The sequence below is a fragment of the Falco biarmicus genome, chromosome 6 (genome assembly GCF_023638135.1).
Source record: "Falco biarmicus isolate bFalBia1 chromosome 6, bFalBia1.pri, whole genome shotgun sequence".
NCBI classification, from domain to species: Eukaryota; Metazoa; Chordata; class Aves; order Falconiformes; family Falconidae; genus Falco; species Falco biarmicus.
Genome location: NC_079293.1, coordinates 52,902,563 through 52,913,552, shown reverse-complemented (window position 1 = coordinate 52,913,552; position 10,990 = coordinate 52,902,563). Strand labels below are relative to the sequence as shown.

Here is a 10,990-nt window from a genome sequence, read left to right as displayed (position 1 = left end):
ACTGATGCACGTAGATGTGTGTCGGCTGAGCGAGTCTTACATTCCACGCTACTCAAATTTTACGCAGCTGATTAATTTTTTAAAAGGCTATTGCATATTATGAGGCAAGAAAAAAAGCGTATACATTAAAAAAAGAGCAGGAAAGGATGCATATGCACAATTTTAACTGAGTTTTTAAATTCAGGGGACAATGACTGGGAGGCAGCCAAAACCAGCTGATGGAGGAAAAAGGCACAGAAGATGGGAAGCGGATTCAATTGCCAAATGCTGGTTTGCCATTTCCTGCATAGGGAATGTAACGCACTGCTTAAATCTATTTCTTTTGGCTTGAAGAACTTAAGTGCTTTTAAGCGTGGCCACCTATGGCAGCGACCGGTAAGTGGCTGGTGCTGAAACAAACCCAGTTAAAGTTTTTAAGTCTGACCCGTTGCGGTTAACTGATGAACAGCCTGGCCTAGAGGGACGCACAATTCCGTCTCCTTTTAAGCTTTTTCGCCTTATGCAGGGGTAGGGGTTACTGACCTGTACCTCAAGTGTAGTGCACGTGCTACAGCTTTTGCTGTAACCAACAATAAGACACTATTAATGCAGAGGCTGCCTGATAAGGGGCTTGTGGGAGGAAGCCAGTTTGCTAGGGCCAGTTAGATTTTCAGAACTGTTGTGGGATTTGGCTGCACACAAGCTCACACACACATATTTCTTACTGGTTCTGAAGACTTGTGGGATGCTCATGTTCTTTTCCTTCAGTGATGGAGGGCTCTCTTTTCTGAGATATGTGGCATGTATCTTACTGGGACAGAAAGGGTTGTTACTTCTACTCTTTCAGTTCTCCATTGTGTTTTAAGACAACATACTAGGGACCCAGAATAAAAAAACAAAACTAAAACAAACTATAATGTGAAACTTTTTGAGAATGTATTTTAATTATTTCAAATACATTTGCCTAATGATAAATAGTGCAAGTTGTTTCAAGTTTTTTGTTCACTCATTTTATAAAATTGACATTTGAGCTATGGGCTCTGTCATTTGTTCAGTGCAGGCCCTTGTTAACAAAAACATCAGGACATGCACCTGGACTTTCAAACACATCATACCAGCGGTTTTCTAAGGGTTTCTAATATGTTTCTAAGGGTTTCTAAGTGTTTCTAATATGAAACACAACCTGACAGGTCTCCCTTCACCTCTGTCCTGCAAGCCGGTATACTTCTTTAAATACTTGATGCCCTGCCTTTGAGTGGTAATTTACCTTGTAAAATTTCAGAATTTTTTTTTTTATACATTTTGTTCAGACTTCTAAGATAGGCACCTCTAACCTACCTTTGATGTTTAGAGGCAGTATCTTTTGCTACAAAGCAAAATATTTACCAGGAAAAAAATAATTTTTGTGTTCATAGAAGATAGTGTCTGTGGCCATGACTCAAAATGCAGCTTTATCTGAACACAAGCAACAGTCCAGAAAACTTACAAGAAAGTATGAAGTTCAAGGCAACGGGAAGATACATGAAGACATAGCACAGTAATACTGTGTCATCACTGGCCCAAGCCAAACTTCTACTGACCGTTAGCAGATGTCCTCACTATTCAGTGAGTCAGCTGAGTACTTCTACTCTGAGCATTAACGTAGAAAGGGGAAATTAGTAGGAAAGTCCATGGTTTGTAGTCAGCAGTGAAGTCTGATTGTCCCATCAGGGAATGCCACTATTAAGTGTTACAAAATGATAATGTAACCTCAATTCCTAAGATTTATTAAGAATGAAGAAGCCCAGAGCGAGGTTGGTTTTAATCTTGTCATAAAATGGGAGCATAGGTTTGCACAAGTCAGTAGTGTTACTTACCATCTTTGGCCTGGCTCTTTACTTGCAGCTGTTCCTTCACAATAGAGGTTCACACCGAAAGCAGCTTCTCTTCGTGCTAAATCATTGTTCAGTTTTACAACCCACTTGGGTAGATTTTGTCAATCCATGAGTGGGAACACGGCTCAAGGGAGCTGTGTAAAGGGAATGATTCAGTAGATGGCACTCTCCTTCTGAGAGAGAATGAGCAAGTACCTCAGCCAAGGAATATGATGCAGAGAACTTCCTTTTATACTCTACAGAAATTGCAGTGAATGCAAACAAAGCTGTGCCTAGCTATGCAATGAAGTAACCTAACCCCTGGCAGTTTTTTCACAAATCTGGGTCTATCAAGCCCTTGCATCTGGCTTCCTCCCTGCTGAAATGACTATAGGCTGTTGCTCTTCAGCCTGAATTCCTCCTAAAATCTTAATGGTGAGTATACATACACACACACACACACATTTAAAAGATATATATATATATATTTAAAAGAGCTCAGTAGTAATGTAAGTCACACACATCAGACTCAGTGTTTAGAACTGTTCTGCTTCCTCAACCATTTTTTTTCTAATTCATCATTTTATTTTACTATTCTGTCAATGGTAGATCCAGTTTAAAAACTTAAGGCCTTTGATTTGTTTTTTGTTGTTATTTTGAAGCCATAAAATTTCGTAGATGTGGCTTAAAAAGCAGCCACATGAATCAGTACAAGTGAGGAGGCCTAAACTGCAGATATGGGGACAATAAAGACCTGCTACGTATCCGAGGAGCTGTCACCTTTTAAGTCAAGTCTGATACTAACGAAGCAGTAATGCACAGCCATCATTTTACAGCGTCTAAACAGTACAGTTTTTTCTTCACCCCTGAACAGAAGGGTATGAGAATGAAACGTATAAAACAAAGGTTGCAATAAAAAATTACATGGGACAAATTCATAAAACGCAAATTTAGTTCAATTTTTTTAAAGTTTGGGATTCTTGAGTAATGTAAGTATATTCATTCTTTCATTTACTGCTTTTTAAGCAGTCCTTTGAGTACCTTATTTTACTGGCATACAAGTCAAATAGGACTCCATATGTTCTCAATCTCTGCCTCTCTCCTACACTCCCCCAAAGTCTTTTTTCCACCAATTAAAATCACGGTGATAAGAGTATTTCTAAAATTCAGAACCTGGAGCTATCATTTTCTTCCTTTAAGAGGGAAGCATTTCCTACCATAGCTCAATTAAAGCTGTTGACCCATTTTTCCCAATGTTCATGTCAGAGCCTGAGGGGGTTTTGGGCCTGTTAGAATGAAAAGGCCCTAGGTGATGTATGAAAGAGGAGTATAAAGAGTGTTTGTGTACATCTCTCCTATGCCAGTCAACTTTTGAGCAATCAAAAGTTATGCACCATTGCAAACTAGATAAAGGAATTTCTATTCCAAGAAGTGGTTCAAGCAGTGGCATGCTGGGTGAGTGAAATGGCAGATGAATTTAGAGATGAATAGATACATTTTTTTATTTTCTGTTCTTAATTCAAAACAAAACAAACCTACTGTAGTGTCAGATGCTTAAGGGACTGTGCCCAAAAGCAGTATTTTCTGTCCTTTGCAAAGAAGCTACAAAGCAGATAAAATGCTGGACCAGTGGAAGGTCTCTGTCGAAAGCCCCATTTAGCTACAGCATTCGTCTATTATTTGGCAATTAGATTTAAACTTCCAAGTGCATTTTATAAGGAATTCTAAAATAGTCTTCATACAGTAAGGTTACCAAATGGAAATCTCTTTTGCACACAAGTGAATATAAATGGTTTGGAGAGGCTTTTTATTTTTAACACTTCACAAAGGAACTGTGTTCTTTTTGCTGTGGGGAAAAAAAAATCAGGGTGTGGGGTGTGGAGTTTCTACTGTTTGGAACATGTTTTTTAGAAAAGTAGAAGGAAAATGGTTTAACACTATTACAGCACTACTAACTTTTTCCTTTTCTACTTCTGCAGTCTTGAGCTGACATTTCATTCAATCAGATAAGGAAACATATCTAGGTCATGAAGCTAATCATAAACATGGTGTTTATGGTTGCAACCTTTACAGCAGCTGTTGTGAATTCAGAGGAGGTCTGAAGACCCACAAACCAGCCTTCTACACTGGCTTTCAAGTAGTGGTTTCAAATCAAAGAAGAACAATTTCCTGACTGAATCATCAAACAAGGTATTGGGACACCTGACTTTTATGCCTTCAGGCAAATTATAGCCTAGTTTTCAGGTGTCATGCATTTCTTTTACCTCCCATATATTTCAAATGGAGTGACAAGAGCTCAGCACTGCTGAAGCCATTTTGGGAATACATTCCTTACAGATACATTGGAAAGCTGTTTTAATGTTTATACCACATTTTTAAATGCTTAGTAAGGATATGCTACAGAAATGCAATCATTAATAACAAGCACCTCATTGAAACAATCCTGGTTTTTTCTCATCTTGGTGCAGTACAGTTCAAATCACCTTAAAAAAAATAATCTCGCAACAATTAAACCTTACAGTCCTGTAGACAGGACAGAGCAAGAGGCAGAAGGTGCATGTGATGATGCGTTTCTAGGGATCTGCCACCTCACTGCTTTTAGGATGGAAGCTGAAGGGCGGAAAATTATGAAGAAAAGGGGAAGAGCAAGCAATGGCAGAAGCAGGACCTGACAATCACATGGGTTTCCTTCAGAATACTTCAGAAGATCTCCACTGAAAAGATTGAGAAAACAGGAATATTAGCCTTGCTTTTGGTGATATTAAGAGGCCAGACAGAGATCAGAACTCAGTGGGCTTGCAGAGCTGGTCAAGGTAGTAACCAGAAAAATCAAAGACTTGATTCTTTGTAATGGCTTGCATTGTGTAATAGAGGTCTCATACCTTTTGTTTTATGGGTGTAGGTGGGTTTATTTGTGCTGTGTGATATTTGTGTTTAGGAAAATTATATTGTGTGTAAGAGAAGAAACAGCAGTAGCTGAATGGAACAGTGAGATTTGGGTAAGCCTGTTCATCAGTGTTTGGAGATGGGTGCAGAACACAGGGTTGATTTTCAAGCATGATTTATGTAGAAACTTAAAATCTATTAAATGACAGTGAGGCTAAAACTTACTAATAAATGTATCAAATGCAATAATTAAAATAAATCCATCAAATCCATGGATAAAAAAGAAGTTAATAAAAGTGATCAGCACCCATCAGACCAGTACCTACTGGTTCTTTGATAAAGGTGATCTTGTATCAAACCAGATTTTACTGGAAACCTCAAGAATATTACAAATGTCATTTTCTGTTACTTTAATTAGACCAAGGTAATTTGTAAAACTCTTTAACCAGGGGTGGGCACATGCACCAGACTGGAAAATTAAGCAAAGGGATGGAGCAAAAAGAGAACTGGTCTTTTTTGTTCTGCTACCTTTTTCTGCATGAAAACTGCAGATATTTTTTGCATCCTCCCATTACTAGCTTATCCAGCCCACTCTGACGGATTTGCTTGACAGGAGGAAAACATAGTTCTAAATTCATTTGGCCACTGTATTTTTCCCCCCCCAGTTTTCTGTTCTTGCTGATTTACAAAGTCTTAGTTCAGTGAGTTATGAGCTGTTTGCCACAGCCTTCGTTCTGGTCTGTGCTTCGGCACAAACCAGAAAAACCTGTTTGCATGCTTTTTTTTGCTTTTTTTTTTTTACCCTTGATCTTCCTCTCCCATTGGCAGCCACAGCTTGTACACATGCAGACAAGGAAGGTGGTGCCTACCTTTCATGTGGAAAGCTGCCTTACAAAAACTGGGGTTGCTTTTTCCATTATCCCAAAGCTTTTCTAGCTTGATGAAGCTTTTCATGGATCCTCCAGGAGTTAAACTCTGTTTGTTCTCCACGAAATGTGTTTAGGTCATCATTTAATTTTTCTTCAAGCAAAGGGAGGGTGTTTAAGTGTGGCTCCAGTCCAGCCTTTTAAATAGCATTTGTAGACTCTGGGAGATCTGCAGAAACCAGCCTTGTTGTGCAGTTTAGCTTTTTGGACGCAGAAGCTTGACTGCTTTACAGCAGCTGCACGAGGTATAGCGTTAACATCTGTAAGACAGGACTAACACTGAGGCAGCAAGTTAGCGCAAAAACTGGACAAGTTGAGAAGAAGCTTTTCTTTCCACCTCCTTCCTTTTCCTCTTGCTTTGTGCTGCTGTTGGAACAAGAATGGGTCAACTGTGTGGACGATGCATGCAGCTGCTGCGGGACTTCGTGGCCTTTATTCAGAGGATGTCCTCCGACTTGGTGCATGGCATCAAGGAATGTTTAACTCTGATAAGCAAATGCTCCTGCTTAAAACAAAACAGCTGTAAAGCCAGACAGCTGTACAAGCCCATCTTGCAGCCTCACGAGAGGGTGACAGCACAGGAGTTTCTGCAGCATATTGAAACAGGTAAGAGGACTTGGTTTTTTTCTGAAGGGTTGTGAAAGAACAAGGACATTAATTTTGTGGGTTGAGAACAGATTGCTGGCTGAACTGCTCTGGCATGGCACGGAGCAGCTTGGTGATGATGTAGGAAAGGCAAGGGCTACGGAGTGTTTTCTTTGTGTATGAGACACCAAGGGTTCAAGTGGTGTAACAGTTGGATCTAGGTAGAAATGTTCAGCCACTTTCTTGCTCTGCCACCCCTGTTAATACATAACTTATGTAAATATGTTTCACAGAAGTGACTCCTAGTAATTGAAGTTAATTTTTCGAAGTCAGTCACTGAGATCACAAAGCTTGGAAACAGGCTGTACCAACACTGGATGCTACATGAGTGCTGAGCTATGAGCGGGGAAGTCACGGTGTGGTCCTCGCTCAGTTGTGTACATCCATGTTGACTGGCTGCAGAACACCTGAAGTTGCACGGGGGGTGCTGTATGTGGAGAGGGTCAAAGTCATCCTGTGACAAGCACTGTTGGGCTCCCAGGTTTCTAAACAACTAGCCTGCCTAAGGGTTTTGGGAAAACATTTTAGACACAAGGCTTGAACACAATCATGGCATTGTGCTTGAATCAAAGTGGATCCATAACTCCTCATGTATCTCCTCAGCTTTACAGGCTACCTACCTAATACCCGTTTACTTGCAGTGCCCTTTCTATCCTCTCTATGATACAACAGTATCAATAGGAAAACTTTTTTTATTTCACTCTTGCAGTCACAGACTATAATCTTGGATGAGTGTGTTTTCTCAGTTGTCCAGCCTAAAAGCATTCCTTGTCTCAAGCTTAGGTAGGGGCCATTGCTTGTTTGGTTTTGCCTTCTCACAGCTAATAGGGTATATTGCTTTAAGTTTAACAACCTTGGGCTAAAGCTACTATACAAAATTGCATACGAAACTTCTACTTTCAGTTGTGTGAAGGGTGTGGAACACAAATTACTATTTTACTTGCCATTTTGGGGACATAACACCGTCTTGTGAGGGGGGCCTTTTTTCCTTGGCGTGGCACAGTTGATGCTGTTTGAAATGACCTGTCGTGGAATAATTGCTGTGACGCTGGTTGTTGGGAACATGAGTGAATTAGCCTCAGCTGGTATTAGCTGGCATCATTACCCTGTGAATGTGGGGGGTTCTGTGCTGCTGACATGGTTTACTAATTTTTGCACATTAAGCATTGGCTAAATCCTGAAGTCCATATCCAGGATGGGACCACATCTTTCAGCTTGATGTACAGTGGAGATCTTCCAGGGCTGAACTTTTTCTTCCAAAGGCTAGCATGTTCCTGACTGTATAAGAGACTGTCTTGCAGTCGGTGGATTGGATGCAATGAAGGGATGGTCTGGAAAAAATGGTGACGCCAGAATGGCCCTTTGCAGCACCCACTGGTGCTTCCAGAAAAGGCTAAGTGTATGTTTTCTTGAGAAATCCTTTCCTTTCTGAGATGGGTCTTCAAAAGGCTGTCTTGGATCCTTAGGAGCTGGGGTACAGCAGCAGGGAGCCTAGAGCTTCTGTGACAGCAGTACACAGTGTGCTCTCAGGAAGGTTCCATTGTCTGTGGTAGGATATACATAGCACCCAGGAAGAAGAACCAAGATTAATTCTCTGACTGGCCAAATCCTGCTGCCAAGTCAGATGGTGGCAGGGAAGCCCCACAAAGAGAACCAAGACCCATCCCTCTTACTTTAGCACAGCCTGTGTATTTTATTCCAAGATGAAGCAAGCCCATCCTTCGTTCTGGACAAATTATAATAAGCAGGGAGCCAATATTTGGACAATTTGGGTGCAAAGAAAAACTTCACGGGTGATCATCTTGCTCAGCTGTTAGCTAAGGCAGCAAATGCTTGATGGTATAAGCAGGTGAAGATTTTGAGTGGCTTCTGCTTTATCACTTCCCCAAACAAAAATGCACAAGATATGTGTGATATTCAGACAGAATTAAACCACATGAAGGGATTTTTGTTTTTTCTCTAAAACCTTGTGCACACTGGATAGTCTTTCCCTTTGTGTGTATGGTTAATTATTAAACAAAATTGATCTCTATATGAAGTAGTTCTGTGAAGCCTGCTCGCCTAATCCTGAAGCTAGGAGTTTGCTACTCTTAACATATCAGCAGCTTCTAATGGCTTGAGATATTGGTTGAGTTTTGCACTGATGCATGAAAGCTCACACCCCTCACATCTCTTGCATCTCTATATCCCATGAGAGGTGAAGTAGCTAGATCTTGTTTACAGAGATATTTCAGTCTTTAATGCACTGCTTTAATCTATTGTCTGAAAATATATCTTAAAATTGTGTGCTCCACCGGTCAATTTATACTACATTACCTTTACAACAGTTTATACGATTGAGCATTGGTTCAATAGCCATTTTTTTTCTTCTCTGCTGCTCCATTCCACACATTGTAAGTATATTATACTTACAGAAGTCATGCACGACTGCTATTGCTTGATGGCTATCGCTGAACATCTGGTTTATTCATAGGGGAACTATCATACTTAAGAACAGGTAGACTCATGCTAGAAATTTGAGCCTGAGGCAAGCTCATTTGCAATCCATATTGCTATTCCCTGAAATCCTTTATTGTAATACCCAGGACAGGAGACACAGTGAACTTAAAAAGCAGTGAATTAGAAATACATAATCTTTCTATAGCTCATAAACTAAGAATGCTGTGTTCAGTAGATATATTTTAAGAGAGATCTTCTATGATTCAGGAGAAGATAAAGATTTTTATGGAGAACAGGAACACCTGCATTACCTTGAATAGCATAAAAGTGTCTAAAGGTTATAATTTATCTTGCTTCCACACACTAGCTCTGTGATCTTCATAAGAGGCATTGCCAAGGACAGGTTATTCCAGATTCATTTATTGCTTCTGCTCATGGAGACATGAATAAGGAGAGGTGGGCTCTGTGGCGGTGTTGCAGTACAAAAATCCTTATGTGTTTGTTTGGTTGTAAATTTTAATTTCTTTTTGTAAACTAACCCTTTTCAGGTGTAACTGAGTCTGTGCTGTCATTGTGTATCTTCAGGTTTTGAAATGTCACCACTTGGAAAAGACCCTCTGGAAGCCTTGAGGACCTTAGCTTTTTCAGAAAACCCAGGTTTACAGCAGTCTGCTGCCCTCTATTACTTGCATATGAGTCAGCACAGTAAGTTATCTCAGTGCTACAGAAAATTTTCACATAATTATAAATTATTATTTCCAACTGTGAAACTTCCTTTGATTCATTAATCAAAGTTTTTCCTTCGTGCTGTGTTGTTTGCTAAGGAAAATGGAAATGCTGTCATTGCCATGTGGTCAGAGTCATTCTGGGTTTTGCTGTGAGGAGATCTCTCTCATGATTATAAAAACTGTTATTTATGTAATTGTAATACTTCTGTAAAATTCAACAGAACCCAAAGTAGTTAAAAGTCAGCGTATACTGAATCTCATGAGAGCAAGACAAAATATGGTAGAAGGAGATGGACATAGTGATTGTTTAATGTTTTATATTAATTTTTGGAAGAGGAGAAAGCTCTAGAGGCCAAATTGTAGTGGGAATTTTTGAAGGAAACATGCTTCTTTGTCCCAGCTGTTCCATGGGAGCACTTGTCTCCTGGGTTAATTTGTAAACAGTTAGGAGTCAGCCTGGGTATGCCAAATGAAATCCTAGCAAGGGCTTGGGTCCTGCAAAAAGATAGAAATACCAGCAAGAAGCAGGCTGTGATTTGTTTGTTTAAAATTTAATTCAGGGATAATATTCTGGCACTTGGCTTGATAGCTTTATCCCATGTATTTTTTGCTGGATAAAAAGTGTAGATAGCCACAACACAAGGATCTGCTATGAGGTGGAATGACTTGTTTGGTAGCAAGGCATATTGCTTCCCTTCCCATGATGTTTTTGAAGTATTTGATTATTGAAAACCTTTTCAGGAAACTTGCCCTGTTTTGCTAGTAGCAAAAGAATTTAAATGAAGGGGAACACCACTCAGCTTATGTATAGTAGCACCTGAGGCTTGAGACCAACAAGAGAAAAATGTGACTGCGGTGAATGATGAAACTCCTGAATATTTATTCTCATTCCTGCAGTGAACATCCCTCTGCCTGTGGAGCATCTGGAACCCTTCTATGCCTTACTACGGTCCACTGACCTGGAGGTGCAGCAGATGTCCTCCTTGTCCCTTGTCAACTTCTTGCTAGAGGGAAATAGTGAGTAATTAAACCAGACACCTCTCTTCAGGTGAAAAAGTAACCTCTTCAGCCAGACCCAGACAGCAGGATGGCACATCTACACGCCCAGATCTACAGAAATCCAAAGTTGTGTAGGACAAATATTGTGTAGGACACTGACAGGACAGGTGTGAGTCCACTTCTGTCTACAAGCCACATAGATACTGGTGGCACCAGGATATACCAGATTCCTCCAGCTAGGTTATATCATGTGGCAAGAGATCTTGGCTCTGTGTGCAAATGCTGATAAATTATTCCCAGACTGGTGTAGGGACAGCTGTGCTATTCTCATTCTTGGATCAAGAGCCCACTGCTTACCCTTTCAAGCAACAGATACAGCTCTTAGAAATAAATCCTGCCTATGAGACTGATCATTTTCTTGTCATTTATTAGCTGGACTTTGGTCTGAAATTGCTTGTAGAGTAAAAAAAAATAAAATGAAATGTTTAATAGAACTCACTTGTTTCTGTAGCTAATAGGACAAATGTAATTGAGA

General features: G+C 40.1%; 1 protein-coding gene across 3 annotated transcripts in view; it reads left to right on the top strand.

The window, feature by feature from the left end:
* LOC130151309 (uncharacterized) overlaps window positions 1-10,990 on the top strand; it is a 34,069-nt gene that overhangs the window by 249 nt on the left and 22,830 nt on the right. The window contains exons 1-5 of one of the 3 annotated variants that reach the window (XM_056343425.1): window positions 23-375; window positions 3,812-4,645; window positions 6,024-6,250; window positions 9,314-9,433; window positions 10,354-10,473. In XM_056343425.1, the coding sequence (XP_056199400.1) occupies window positions 6,025-6,250; window positions 9,314-9,433; window positions 10,354-10,473 (466 nt within the window). In that variant the 5' untranslated portion in view covers window positions 23-375; window positions 3,812-4,645; window position 6,024. Of the gene's footprint in view, window positions 1-22; window positions 376-3,811; window positions 6,251-9,313; window positions 9,434-10,353; window positions 10,474-10,990 lie in introns of those variants that run through there. The other 2 variants (XM_056343426.1, XM_056343424.1) reach the window with 2 other exon arrangements.